At 31.0% G+C, this 15,584-nt stretch overlaps 2 protein-coding genes across 2 annotated transcripts; both read right to left on the bottom strand.

Moving 5' to 3' along the window:
- Positions 1 to 370: 370 nt before the first annotated feature.
- On the bottom strand, positions 371 to 1,603 carry LOC114162717 (WUSCHEL-related homeobox 4-like). Its single transcript, XM_028046676.1, has 3 exons — positions 1,296 to 1,603; positions 821 to 1,105; positions 371 to 737 (listed from the first exon to the last, which is right to left on the bottom strand). The coding sequence occupies exons 1-3, from the start codon at positions 1,512 to 1,514 to the stop codon at positions 558 to 560; spliced, it is 684 nt and encodes a 227-aa protein (XP_027902477.1). The 5' UTR covers positions 1,515 to 1,603; the 3' UTR covers positions 371 to 557.
- Positions 1,604 to 12,978: 11,375 nt separating this feature from the next.
- LOC114195960 (ethylene-responsive transcription factor RAP2-1-like) lies at positions 12,979 to 14,076 on the bottom strand. Its single transcript, XM_028086413.1, has one exon. The coding sequence runs from the start codon at positions 13,903 to 13,905 to the stop codon at positions 13,435 to 13,437; it is 471 nt and encodes a 156-aa protein (XP_027942214.1). The 5' UTR covers positions 13,906 to 14,076; the 3' UTR covers positions 12,979 to 13,434.
- Between the last annotated feature and the right edge of the window lie 1,508 nt (positions 14,077 to 15,584).

The following is a 15,584-nucleotide window of genomic DNA, read 5'->3' as shown; positions in this document are numbered from 1 at the left end:
GGTAAAAAGAAACTTGCATGTCAATGGGGAAAAAATAAATATATGAATGTACCCTTTCATACTTCATGTGCCCTCTCCTTTATGAAAGTCTGATTTATGACGGGTGAGTGGAGTATCTAACATGATTATTTTTTAAGATTTCAGCTACAGGACACTAATGCTTTTTCAATCTTGAAACTAGACTTAAGAAGAAGAAGGAGAAGAAGAAGAATTAAGAAGGAGTAGGTGCGTGGACTTGTGCGTCCGTAGCTTCTCCTTTTAACCTAAAAGCCTCGTTTGATTTATTTGTTGCTGTAGTCAAAAGGATCCCTCGTTTTCAAAGTCACACCCATATGTAGCTGAAATCAACAAATAAAGGGAGACAAATCGCTTTGGTTTGGTTCCAAAGTCAGGAATAGCATTAAGTGGAAGAGTACAGATCAGAGACAACTTTGTCTTTCTTCTTTCCCAATACAAAGAAAAAAGAAAAGTAAAGCAAACTAAACCACATTCATTCAATCAGCATGGTTGGATTTGGAACTAAAGCAAAGCAAAATCATGAATTAATGGTCAATTTCTCAAACCCCTTCACATCTTCCTTCCGGGTGCAATGGGAAAAGCTCCAGAGTTCTGAATTCCTCCTCTTCACACACCGACGATGACGACATGCTTTGCTCTTCCAAACAATCAAATACCCATCTCCTACACTTCTTTTTGTAGGGACTACCTTCCTCCTCCTCTCTATCTACTACTTCCCCCTGCAATATAATTCATTAACTTAATTCCACTTTTGAAAACAAAATCTGGTATCATTACTAGGTTAGTGCACACATACACCTACCTTTGCTGCCTCTAAAGTAACAACAGTATGAATTGTGGGAGTTCGAGGCGTATGAGAAAAGGCAAGGCTGTTACGCTTCTGCTTTTGTCTCTCGCGTGCTTTGTGATTCTGAAACCAATAGAACACATTCTTCCCTTCGATCTTTCCGTACTTTCCTAACTGAACAGTGATCTGCTCTATCTGCTGAGCATTTGGGGTTCTCGTCCCACCTTTGTACAGCATCTCCAATATACCAATCTGTTCTTGCGTCGGATTCCACCGCGTCCCTCCTGGATGCGTTTCGACCTGTGCATTAACCATACCACCAAACAATTAACAACAAATAAATAGTAGTGTGTTTTACGTGCATACGTGGACGTGAATTATAGTCCTAATGCATGGATATGATGGGCGGAGAGAAAATGAAATTAATTAAAGAAGAGTGGTTAAGGGATATGATGGTATATAATAGTGATAATTAGATAATAATACGAACCTGGGCCTGGGGTGAAGGTGGATCCTTGTTATTGTGGAGAGAGGAAACGGGTTTTGTGGGACCAGTTTCTGGTCTGATGAAGGTCTTGAGATCGAAAGGAAGAGAAGGGTTGGGAAGCTTGGGAGCAAGAGGGCGTAATCGCTTGCAGCCAAGCGTGAGGAAGGGTTCGTGCTCCCAGAATGCACGTGTGAAGTGATGCACCTTCATGCTGGTGGTCATGGTGGAGAGAAGAGAGGATGATAGGGGATGATATAGAAGAGGATTGGATGAGACTTTAGTAAAGTGGACGAAGTGGGAAATGAGGTGTTGCCTGCAAAAACCAAGACCAAATCATGAGATGTAGTTGACTTAAGAATTTCCACCTATAAATTAAAGTAAAAGGCAATGCAACTCACCCAATCAAAAGTAAAACTAAAATGTATTTTAAAGGAAAAGCACAATACCACCGTACGCAGTAAATTATTATACTAGGTAGTGATCATGGAAAAATTCCAATAACCATGTATTCCTAGTTCTTTCTTTGAGTTCTATATCATTCATTAAATCTGTCTGAAAGTCTTATTTAATTATTTAAATGTGTGTTATTTCTGAATCATACAACATTATTATGTTAATATGATAGTAGAGTGATGGTAATTTATTGTGAAAAGATGTTAAAATGTTAAGTGGAATGGAATGAGCGCGTGTGGAGAAGGGTGGGATGATGAAGTATGCGTTTGTGCGTGTGGGTTGGCCCGTCAAATCGGGACTTTTTTTCTTGCTTTCATGATAAGGTATCCATGCTTTTCGGTGGCCTCTTTGGCTCTCTCTCTCTCACACACACACTCTTTCTTTGAAAAGCTTTTGGTGATGAATAAAGTGATGTGAGGAATGCAAAAAGATTCCTCCAATCCCAAAACTTGAATATGGAAGCCCTTCGATCTGCTTTTCAGGATACGGATTTTTATATCAAAAAGGATGAATGGGACTTCCTCACCTTCGATATCATGAATGCCGTCTTTGTCTTTTTCCACTGCCAGAGAATGTCCAACACAACACAACACTCACTCACTCACTCACTCACCCCGCAAACCCATTTCCCACTCTTTCGGGAACTCTACTTCAATTTCCCAACACTGCTTTATACACTCCACTTACGTTATAATATCCAAATTCGCTCTATTAAATTAAACACCATTATATTTTACAAAATGGTTTCAAACCTCGCATATGTGGTCTGGTCTGAAGTGAAGGAAGAAAACCTGTCCCATAATTCTGATTTCCCGCGTAGCATATGATTGAGTGTTGAGTGCAGCTGGCAACTGGTCGGATAACTAATCACTGTTCTTTGAGCAGCCCAGCTGGGCAGGGCTCCCAGGGAGGCACGTGACTCAACATTTTTACTCATGTAATTCCATTCCACCCTTCGCTTATGCACGTGCCATTCAAACAAGAAGCACACGTGTCTCAGTCAAAATGCATGATGGCCAATCATCACATCACAATCATGCACCTGCAAGCTGCGCGTGAGTTTTCCTGTTTCACTCCTTTGGATATCATTATCAAACCCTTTATGCCCCATCTACAGTTTTTCCAAACTCAAACTTTCCTCTTACGGCTAATTATGCCACCCATTCCTATTGTTAACCATTCAATTTATACATTCCTCGTTTTATAAATTAAACCATTCTCCACCAAATGCTATATCAAAATAAACTTTATGTCATTTTTATAAAAAAAATATTCCTTTCTTGACTAACATTCCTAGAGCAATAGTTCATATCATAATTTAGTTTTAGCTATGATTGGAGAAAAATAAAGGTTGCTTGAAAGGAAATTCAAGTTGTGTCGCTTTATAAATAGTGTTGGGAGCACATTCGAGGGTGGCAATATTAATGGAGGAAAACATATACATGAACAAATTATTTTCTGTGAGATGTGATATCTGAAATCTTACAGACAAAAAAAAAATCTAACGTGTTAATGATTTGTACAGTAATTTACATAAGACATGTATCATTATTCGAGGATGGAAAAAGATAAGCACCGCTAACTTTACGATTTACCCATCATCTGTTTTTAAGGACATGAGATAGGACCAGTAAACGTCATCGTAAACTAGCTTTGTTAGAAAGTGCGATCAATGGCTCCCTTTCAACATAGGAGTAAATCACTTTTAAACCAAAAATGTCAAGAAAACAAAAGGGAACTTCAGAAAGCTTGATGTGATGAATATAATGCTGGAAGAAGATAATATATATATATATATATATATATATATATATATATATATATATATATATATATATATATATATATAATTTTTGTAATATACAAACACTACCAATAACAATCATAATATCATAAACAAGATTAGTATATTATATCATATATTGAAAACTATCCAAAAGAAAATGTATCCACAAATTAAACATGTGTTATGAAATACATTATCATGAAAATTAATTATTTTACAATGTATATAGTATAATATAATTAAATAGTGTAAGTACTTGCAAATTAACTTTTACTGTTTGTATGAAAAAAAAGCTAAGCTAATCTATAGACATATGATTCACAGCATGCAAAGATTCAATACTGCTGGCTCCTTACCTTGATGTGACCCTCGTTATGAGAATTCCATCCATAAACATAATCCAAATCCATGGTGAGTTGTATTATGTTATGCACCAGCTCATTTTGTACTTGAAAATGTTTTCAATTGGTACCAGCAAATATTCACTATTTTTTCACTGTTTATGATTATTTCTTATTTTTCTTCAAAGATAGAGTGCATAAGAGTAAAAGTTTCCCACATGAAATTCCTCCCTTAGTTGAAAGAATTGTTATCATGAATAGTACTGAAAATTAATTTTCAATAGTTTTTTCTAAAAGTTACTGATAACTTTCAACGAGAAAAAATAACTAAAGCTGGGTTCACGTTGAAAGTTGGGCAGTTGTTTTTATTAGTAAGCTTGGGCATTATTCAAATTAAGTTGAAAAGTTTGGTTAAAAAGGTGAGTTCTTTAATTAATCTTTAATTATCCCGTTGGACAGATGTGACTATATGGGAAGGTCGAAATGGTGGGATAATAATAGCAAGGTTGACAAATAAATAGATTATGAGGTTGAGGCAATGTTTTTGGTCTCACGTTAAACAGATCTCGTATCTGATTGCACCACACTTATCTCAACTCCCTTCAATCACGACAATTATCTAGAGCTGTCGTAATCCGATCCGGCTACTTTGATTTATTACTGGATGATTTATTAAATCAATTCGATCTAGTTTATTTACTAATAAATTGAAAAAAATAAAATATAGTCTAACTAAATCAATCCGATAGATTAAATGAATTAGTTCACGGTTTTAATTAAAAAAATATTTTTTTTCAGTCAAAACTAAATTATAATTATAATTAAAATTTATATAAACTTCAATACAATCAAAATATAAACCAAAATCATAAAAATACAAATTATTTATGTATTGGCTAAAAAAACAATCTATGACCCAAATGCAAAGTCCAACTTAACAAAAAATACTTATGTAACTATTTATTTGTGAGTTGGTGAACTAACCCGGCTCATCATGAATTCAATTCGAGTTCTAGATAGACTGGATCAAAAATCAATCTATATTAAAATTTTGTAACAAATTTTTAATCCAACCCGATCCGAGATGCCCGATTCGCAACCAATTTTGACAGGAGTACAATGGGTTAAATATGTTTTTGGTCCCTCAAGTTTCAGGGAATTTTGGAATTAGTTTCTTTTCGAAACTTTATACCAATTTCGTCCTTCATCTTTAGAAATACGTGGATTTAGTCATTCTTACCAAATTGTGTTAGCTTTATTTGACATTTTAAACGTATTTTATGATAATATTTGGGTTAACATTGAAGCGAAAATGTGTCAAACGGTGTAAACAATTTAAATACTATCATGAAATACGTTTGAAATGTCAAATAAACTTAACAAAATTTAGTTAAAATAATTAAATTCACGCATTTTAAATATTTAAAGATGAAAGACTAAATTGGTCAAAATTTTTAAAAAAAGACTAATTCCAAATTTTACTGAAACTTGAAGACGAAAAACTTATTTAACCCGAATTACAATTATCCATGCCAATGAACCAATGTTGTGCCTATTTACACTTTCATTATTCTCTTCCTATTTTCAAACTTTTTTTGTTGCAGGATTTATGTTTTCCAGCTAATATGTTTTCAAACTCTTAATTTCAACCCACGTCATTGCCTTGCGTAGATCGGACTTTAAATAAACTCCTGGAACTTATTATGATATTAATGATAAATTAACACCAACCTTTTTATACAAGAATAAATATCTATATTTACTTTATTTTTGTCCTCCATACTCACCTTTATTTTAAATATTACAATATTCTTATTTTTTATTTTTATTAGATAATGAAGAATAGGAAAGATATCTCTTTTTAACAAATTTGTTTAGTAATTTTACGTTTCATTTGTTTTAATTCTATATTTTTGTAAATAGTATTTAATGATTATTTGAAAGAGGATGTAGTTATAGGAGATGATATACATAAGAAACTGTCAGTAAATGTTAGAAGTTTTCGTCGACCGAAAATAAAACTACTTTACAATATATAATAAAAACAAATCTTACTTTAATAACCAATTTCATAAAATTAAATTAGATTTAAAATCATATTTTAATGTAGATAATTTTATAAGATTAATTTAAATTTAAAGGTAGGATATAAAAGTTTAATTTGAAATATATTGTTTCGTTATTTATCATCCACGATTTCATAGTACTGTATCGAGTAGGAATGTCAACGGGGCGGGTAGGGTACGAATAGTAGTTCCCGTACCCTACCCGCTGGATAAATATATGCCCCGTACCCGTACTCATATTCGTCGGGTATCCGTTATGCAGGTACCTGTCTTTTTTTTCATATCCGCGGGTATCCACGAGTATCCACGGGTATTTACAAAATTATTTAAAAAATAAATATTTAATCATAAATTCAAATAAAATAAAATAAAATACATAATTATCATAAATTTTAAATAAAGTTCAAATAAACTCAAGTTCATAAAAGTCCAAATAATTATAAAAGTAAACATAAAATGACATTCAACATAATTAAATTTTTTTAATTAGTGTTTTGATCAAAAAGTTCACTTTCTCCAATTGATTCCTACAAAATAAACAAAATAAACAAATAATCAACCTCAATTGTCACGTGCCAAGTATTTTTATTTTGATTCCATCATTTGACAACAAGCATACCATAAACGTCATTGTCTATATATAATTTGATGTATATGCCCAATTTCAAATAAAGAAAAGAGAAGAATGTCAAGGAGTGTACTTAGAAGAACACAACATACCAATTCTTGAAGTTTGAAGAATGAAGACAAAAAACTAGATGTGCAACTTAGAAAAAATTAAGCCAAACTGTTTTTTACTAATATATATATATATATATATATATATATATATATATATATATATATATATATATATATTCTTGAATTTTGTTGACATCCCTAGTTAGAGAAACCTTAAGACAACATGTTTATGGGCCTTGATCCTTAATTTAAAATATATCATTTCATTATTTATCATTCACGATTTCATAGTATTGTAATGAGACCTGAGTCTAACCATATAAGGCACTGACACCACTCTCAACCCAAAACCTTATGACAATGGGTTTATGGACCTTGATCCTTATATGGGGCTCTATTTTCTCATTTCTGATCAATGTGGAACTTAGATTCATACTTAAATTCCTAACAATCATATACATGAGATCAAGGTGATCCACAGGAACCGCTTTTATATTCCAAAGACGAACTCAAACTAAGGGATTAATAAGGAAGATTTAACCTTAATAAATATAAATCAAAATTATATATAACGTATTCATATTATCTCTAATTTAAAATCTTATAATAAACTTACAAATCTTGTTTTTTTACATAATTTTTAACTTATTTATTTATATTTAATTTGTAAGACTTAAATTCATAATTAAATTCGTAACATAAACTATCATTCCAATATCATTTTTCCGGTTTTTCTAAACAAAAATCTTCCATTTGTCATTACAGATTAGCTATGATAAACTATTCTAGACGAGTTGAAAATCTGCACAAATTTTGGTGGTGGGTTCACAATAAACCAGTAAAAAACAAACATAATGTTAGACAGGAAAACACATGTATACACTCGTCAACTTGGGTGAATCTCACTGTTTATAACCTTATAGTGTATTTAGATAGAAAATTTTAAGAGAGTGATTTTTTCTTTTAGAATTTAAAACATTTTACAACAAAATATATTATTTGGTAAAATATTTTAAAAAAAATTAAAATTATAGAATTTTCTTAAAGTAATTGGATTTTTTAAATTTAGAGAATTTAAAGTTAGTAAGAATCTAAAATTTTTCGTATTTATCAAATTTATATTTTGATTGTCGTAGTTTCTTTTTAGAATTATTTTTTAACATACATTTTTTTGTCAATGTTTGTTATTACTTTTTTACAATCAACAATGATGCTATTCTTTTTAGGATTTATTTTGTAATGTTAACAGAAAATATTTTAATCAAATTTTTTTTTTCTTTAACCAATTTCAATTGGAAAAATTTGTCATATGACGTTGATAAAAAAAAAAAACAACAACAACAACAAAAAATCCCCAACCGTCAACATTATAAAAGTAGCCTTGATAAATATCAACCTAATTAACTGCAGTTGAACTAAACATATCAATTAAGAAAATATTTTGCAAATATCAGATGAAATTTTTTTGACGAATTTTAGCAAAAGTAACATCAATTAGGATTAAATGCAACATTTCATTAATATTGAAATTTTTAATTTTTAACAATTGTTTGATTTTTTTATTTTTTGAAGTTGTAGTGATTAAAATACTATATACACATAAAAGAATTAAAATTAGTTAAATTTGTAAATAAAATAAGTTAAAAAATAGAATAATTTAAAATGAGATGATTTAAAGTTTAATGTATTTAAATACTTTATAAAATAAGAAATTTCTGATTCAAAAACAAGGTTAAGATTTAGTAAAAAAAATTGTTTATATCATCCTCGCATTTTAGTATTAGTTGATAAGATGTGTATTAGAATGTCGGTTCTTCTTCACATTTTGTTTTTTTCCTCGTATAAAAGAAGCAGTAGACAGTTATATGACTATTTGATAATACTCTTTCTTCCTAGGATACAAGAAGGATCGTAATACGGGATAGGTTAGGTGGGCCGGCCCACAGTCAAAAGTTTGGACGGATGAGGTTATGAGCGCAGTTCGAAAAAGTTCGATCCACATAATCTACCGTCCCTGCGGGTCTAGGATAGAGCGAGGTGGATTGGCCCACAATTCTACCTCGATTGAAATATAATAAGATCTGCATAGCCATCGGCTTCAAATAGAAGGTTTTGTTTAAAGATAAAGTCCAAAGGAGGCCCAATCAAATTAAATTGGACTATCAGTCCACCACGTATCCTACAATAAGATTGTGGACGGTGTTTTTTCTATTTAAAATTTGATTGTGGACAAACATTAACCCGAATCCATTATAACTGGTAAAGTGAAGGACCGTGTTTCTTCATGCAACCCATAAAATTATTATACACCTCCTATTCATTTCCTTATGATCCTTCTGGAATATAGACGTAGCCCACTTGTTAATTGTTGTGATTTGATGAATTATTCAACATCGTAAACATCATTTCCTTTCCGCTTTGAAAGTATTATATGCACAAGTCTTTAATACTTACCAGTTGTTCTGGTTTTGTTCGATGTATTCGGAATCATAAATCAACTCAATACAATAAATTTATAATTCTTTTTTCTTACATATTGCTTATCTCATCCATCTCCATGCAATATTGGACTTTTATCTTTACACTTCATGGTCAAATATATACTTTTAGGATATAAAGCACATACATGCACCATCATTTAAAAGTTTAAAATTTATCATCTTTCTCTTGTTGGGATTCCATTGTTATCATTTAGTGCCAACACATGTCAGATATGAACTTAAAATGTTGGCATACAAGTACGAGAAATTGAGATCGACTAAAAGTTTATTGGGAAATAAAAAGAAATTTTGTGCAAAAAAAAGATTAAAAACATAACCACCCTGACAATAAACAGTTTTGACAGAAACAGTGTGTAGTGTATTTCTCTCTAGATACTTTAAATTGGGCTAAAATCTAATCTAAAGGTACCAATTGACAATGTAATGAATTTTTAGAACTTAGATTTTAAGAGGTTGGATGAATAATAACTTGTGACCAAGAAGTATATTTGATTGAATGTTGTAAGAGGAGAAATAATTCTAAGCCTTGTACCCAAATATATATTAAATTAATCTTATTTTTAAACAATGTAAAACTTCTAACATACTGTCTTTGGTGCTGAGGTATATTTATCTGTGAAACGAGACGTTATAGACTCTAACAATAACTTTAATACAATGTTAAGTATTGAATTTTAAACCTAACTCAATCCTACAAAATTGACTTATAAGATGAGGTTTTGCATCCACCTATATACTCTAAATTGATATTATCTCTAGTTAATGTCAAACTTCCAAACGCATCTAATTTACAAGAAAACTCTCTCCACGATACTTTAACATCAAAAAGCCCTTCTAGATGGTGTGATATATAGGGGTCTTCTTCGATGAGACAATGGTTTTCTCACAAAAGGATTCCACCATGAAAGCAAAGCTTTAGGGACTGATGGTGGTTCTTTCATAAGGATTCCAAGATAAAGCTAAGCTTTAGAGACTGCTTTACGACCTCAAATCTGTTTGTTCCCTTTGCATCTGGAAATTGATGTTTCTGATTATGAAATAGCATTGCATGTCATTGTCCCTTGTCTCACCATTGTTTCAACTTGGTCAGAGAAATCAATGTTCAATATCTTGTAGCAGCAAGAAGGCATGGAGCACGCATGGTTGTCTTTGCTTTTTTTTTTTTTTCAAATGCTTGTTCATTCTCACTACTGTCCTTACCCTTTCTACAAAGGAAAATCCATAGGGCCTTTATCTCCTTTTTCTATTCTTTTGAGCCTATTATCGATAGGGGTTAGCATAAATCAAGTTCTTATAACTTTTTGCACTTGACTTTTAATATTTAGTATTACTAAATTTACTCCATTAAATATAAATTTTGTATGTGCATTGTGTTTTAGCAATACTTTATATATTATTGGGTTAATGGTTCACACTATAAAATTTAATGTATTGACTAAATATCTTTATTTTGACATATATTTATTTATTTATTCCTTATAAAATAAGTTTAGTTTTATATAAAAGGAAAGTTTAAATAAGATTTAAATCCTTAAGAACGCCCAATTTTTATTATAAGGGATAACTCCACTTAAAACATGTCCATAAATCACAAGACTAGTTACAAATTCAAATTTTAGAGGGATTAAAAAGAAAAAAAATAATAAAAAATAAAAAATTTAATAGGAAACAAAATGATAAAAAATAAATCTTATTCCGGCAATTATTCTCAATTAATAAATAGATAATCACTTCACAACTATCACTAAATAATAGAAATTCAACTAAAAATAATTTTTTTATTAAGAACCAAACAAGAATTTTTTTTATTAAAGTATACAGAATTCCCTAATTTATGGGAATCGAGAAGTTATTTAAACCTTAAATTTGAATAGTTACATTACCTTGTAATGAATATTACATATTTTTAGATTTGTTTGGCTGGCTTTTTAGTATAAGAAGGTATATAGAAAAATATGTCCTGTAAGCTAGATAACAATTCAAGTAGTAAGAAGGGGTACTCCAAACGTCTTTTGTGAATTAGAGTATTAGTATTTTTTATCACATATATATTATTTAAATATATTACGATCATATTATTTATATATATATATATATATATATATAATATATATATATATATATATATATATATATATATATTATATGATACGATTTAGATGTAATTATCATAAGAAATTGTTGTGTAGATATGATAAAATAATATTTTGATTTGATGAAAGATCCAATTAAAATTATTAAAGTCTGAAATATAATCGACAAAAGTTATAAAATGAGTTATGATCCCATTTGTGAAAAAGATAATAATAAAAAAATATTTGATCTTTCTTCATTTCCATTAGTAGAACAAATAAAAGGAGCATGTAAGGTTATTTATATTTGAAACATCACATACTTGTTATTGATATCATTGTTTATCATTATCAGAAAATTGTTAATTATCATGAACAAAATCTTTCATTAATTGAAGTTTATTGATGGATTATTGACAACTAAAAATCTATTAGTAAAACATTTGTAAATAAATTTTATCAACAGATCAAAAACTTCGTTGATTAATGATGATAAAAAATGTATTGATAATTGGAGATGACCTAAATCCATCAATAAATTTTTTTTATGAATATATATATATATATATATATATATATATATATATATATATATATATATATATATAAAAGGTTAATTATTTAGTTGGTGTTCATCAAGATTTCACGTAGAGTAATATTAAAAAGAAAAATTATAAAAATAAAGAATTGATTTAAAAGAAATTATTATAATTCAACATATCTATTGGATGTATGGGAACTTGATAATTATGTGTCATTGTAGGATTTGTAATTATGTTAAAATATTCTATTTAAGGTTTTTAATTTTCGTGGGAAAGGTTATATCAATATTTACGTGGAATAATTGTGGATGTAAGTTAAAAACATAAACTGATATGTGGTGGATTTATTTTTTTGTAGTCTTGTACATGAGTGGGTTTAAGCCACGGAATAGAAGTATTTGTGGTCTTTTATAGGAGTGTAGAAAAGTATTTGGCATTGGTTCACAGTGGAGTTTGAAGTCCGACCAAGGGAAATCAATGATTGGAGATCGCCCACCCAAGCCTCAACATAGTCTATCCAACACGTCAAAGGTGCACACCAGACCAACCATCACAAACGTTTTATTCAACAGTACAGTGCTACTGGGTTACCTTTTTAAGGTGGAAGGTAAAGAACAAATTTTTTAATAATGTCCAAATTTAAGAGGAAATAAGAAATTACGAAACAACAGCTGTGTATTGGTGGTTAAAAGATGAAATTACGAAATGAAAATAAACAATCATTGGACCACGTAATATACGTTATTGAGAGAAACGTTTTGACAGTATGTGGAGGGTTTTTTTAAGGAAATGTGATGTGGAAGAGTGCGAAGGGGAAAACAAAAGAAAGACGAAAGAGAGGTGAGAGGTGGGTGAGGCCCTACGCTTTGAATGTGTATCAAACGCAACTATCCTAAACTCCAACTTTCCCATGACTCTGACAACTGACAACCTCACTTTGGGATAGACCCACACTGTTCTCCGCCTATCTCGCATATTCTTTTAACAAAATTCAAATAATAAAGTTTTGTGGGGTGCTTTTCTTTTCCTGCCCAATTCTTCCTTATCTCCAAATCCACTTCTTACCACTCTTCTTTTGCTGCCCAATTCTTCGCCCACTGCTGTTCCTATCTTTATCTCTTCCTTCGTTTCCTCATTTTTTCACTTCTCATCAGGATAACACACGCAGGGGAGGGACAATATACTCTACACAACTTCATCAAATTACCCAATTCATCACTACATACATATATGCATAAACAAAATTTGAAACAACACTACTTTCATTCCATTCTGTCTAGTCCAATCAACACATACATATATCTCGTTACAAATTACATGTTTACAACACACCACCGACCTCAGAAAACACCACATCCTATGCGACCAGTCTACGACTTCAGCATACAAATTGAAAAAAAAAAAAGGAAAAAATCTGTTACACGATCTCATTCGATTGGTTAAGAGCTAAGCTTTGTTCTTCGTGAAGTGAGCAACTAGTGGTACATGTATATACCCCTTTGGTGTTTGGTAAAAAGAGAAAATATACAATTTTAGTACTTACTCACCTCATGAATAAGTTAGCCTCGTCTCCGGTGTGTGTGTGTTTCTTCCTAGAGGTTCTAATTTAAAGTGAAGTGGAAGAAAATATGAAATATGTACCCAGATATATGATAATAAAGGTTTTGAAACATCGTGTCACGACCCGTGATCGGTGGAAACTAATCTTCGGGTTTTGGATACTCGTTCAAGTCTGGCTTGTCAGAGCTGACGTGGCTGGAATTAGCGGAGTGGGACGACGAGGATTGAAGCGCGGTTTGGAGCGCGTCCACTCTCGCGCCGACCTGGGTCGCTTTCTTGCGTATACAATCAGCGGACATGTTGCCCTCTTGGGTTGAAACGTCGTCGTCTTGGAACAAGAGTTCGGGGAAATTGAGGCGGGCGGAAGGGCCTCTGAGGTAGAAGACGGCGGTGTCGTAGGCGCGTGCGGCGGCGACGGGGGTGGAGTAAGAACCCAGCCAGATCCTGGACCTCTTGTTGGGTTCTCTAATCTCCGCCACCCACTTCCCCCACTTCCTCATCCTTATTCCTCTGTAAGGTTTGTCTTGGTGGTGTTGCTGCTTGCGTTTCTTGGTGTTCCTGTTGGTGGTGGAGTTGGAGGAACAGCAATCTCGTAAACCTTCTTCTTCCATATCTGCTACGAAAATCCCCTTCACAGCTACTACCACTTCCTATTCAAAACCATGTTTCTGAATATATGATAATTTTTGTGTGCAGTGAAACGGTTTTGATAGGGTCCGTGAAGACAGTGAAACGATGTTGCTGTTGTATTGGTTTCTATTTATACGGAGGTTGGAAAATGGGAAATAGTTTGTGTGGAAAGGAATATTATTATTATATTATATTATTGAGGGAATGGGAGGAAGAGGGTGAAGAGAAGGGAATGAGTTTCCCACTTGGCTTCTAGTCTGTCGTCTGGTACGGCCGCCACGTTGAGCTTTCTTTAAGATAAATCCAAAGATGGCCGACACAATCCATCACACATATCTCTCTCTCATTTCAAAGCCCCATTTTTTCTTTTTTTTGTTCCTATTTCATTCATTCCACGTAGCCTCTTCTGCCCAATGTCATCCATTGCCGACGTGGACGGGTCACGCCTCTCTATACTCTCCACTCTCACTGTATCTCATCACTTATCTCTTTTCATATTTTACTTTACTTTATCTCCACATTTAACAAAATAAATTAACTAATAATTGAAATATGTTTATTTCATAAATGATTTACATATTTAATATGATATTCTCGTTCTATTATTTTTATTGACATTATATTTTTTCATATAATAAAAATGTTACGGGTTATTATGTTAAAAAGAACTTTATAAGAAAATCTATACATACTTTAGAATCACAATAAAATAAAACGAAATATTTTTAAATGACAAATATAGAATCTGGTAATATTTTAAAGACTGGATGTAGAAAAAATTATTAAAAATAAAATGCAAAATTTGTAAAAAAAAGAAAAAAATAGGAGTTAGGAACATATTTTAACTTTATTTCATTATATGTTGCTTTTCATTCCTCGCCACAGAGTTCATCTTCTTTCTTGGTTTTTAAGAATATTACGGATATCTTTTTAAGAAGATTCATTTTCTATAATTGTCAAATAATTTTATGATGTCTTCACAAAAAAATATTGTGAATAATGTTCGTATTGCTTGGAAAAGGGTGGCAACGTTGCTAAACAGTTGACAATGCAAAGAATTGAGAATTCAAAAACATATCGTTCCTTAAAAGTTTATTTTTTTTAATTGGTTACAATTTGAATATATATATATATATATATACATATATATATATATATATATATATATATATATATATATATATATTAAAAGGTATTGGAGCATTGAAATTTAGGTAAAATACGAAATTTTAAAACTAAATCAAGAGTAAACCGAGAAAATTACTTTTGGTTGAAAGCTTTGTAATTATATACATTTGATGGAAAAGAATAAATGCATATTATGTTTTGAAATCAAATATATGATGAAGATATAACATTTCTCTAGAGGTAAAAGTAGATGGAATATGGATAAGTCCACGGGTTTGAATCCCTCTTTTACAAAAACTAATATATTAATTTGATGATTAAAAAAATACTAAATATATAAATTTAATTTAAAATATACTTACAATATAAATTTAAATTTTCAATAAATTATAAACTATAAAGTGTTGTGTATGTTAAAACTGCTAACTTTGTGTGATAATTATACTTCAAATTTTCATATATCTTTAACAATATTTAAGTAATTAATTACAGGGAAATAAAACATATTTGTTCGGTAGTAGGAGCATTATTT

This window comes from Vigna unguiculata, chromosome 9 (assembly GCF_004118075.2).
Source record: "Vigna unguiculata cultivar IT97K-499-35 chromosome 9, ASM411807v1, whole genome shotgun sequence".
In the NCBI taxonomy this organism is placed as follows: domain Eukaryota; kingdom Viridiplantae; phylum Streptophyta; class Magnoliopsida; order Fabales; family Fabaceae; genus Vigna; species Vigna unguiculata.
This window is presented reverse-complemented; position numbering and strand designations above follow the sequence as displayed.

Coding starts and splice junctions, on each gene's coding strand:
- LOC114195960 (XM_028086413.1), bottom strand. CDS start 13,905: ATGGAAGAAGAAGGTTTACGAGATTGCTGTTCCTCCAACTCCACCACC.
- LOC114162717 (XM_028046676.1), bottom strand. CDS start 1,514: ATGACCACCAGCATGAAGGTGCATCACTTCACACGTGCATTCTGGGAG. Junction 1,106..1,295: donor CACCTTCACCCCAGGCCCAG/GTTCGTATTATT, acceptor GTTAATGCACAG/GTCGAAACGCATCCAGGAGG. Junction 738..820: donor TTACTTTAGAGGCAGCAAAG/GTAGGTGTATGT, acceptor ATTATATTGCAG/GGGGAAGTAGTAGATAGAGA.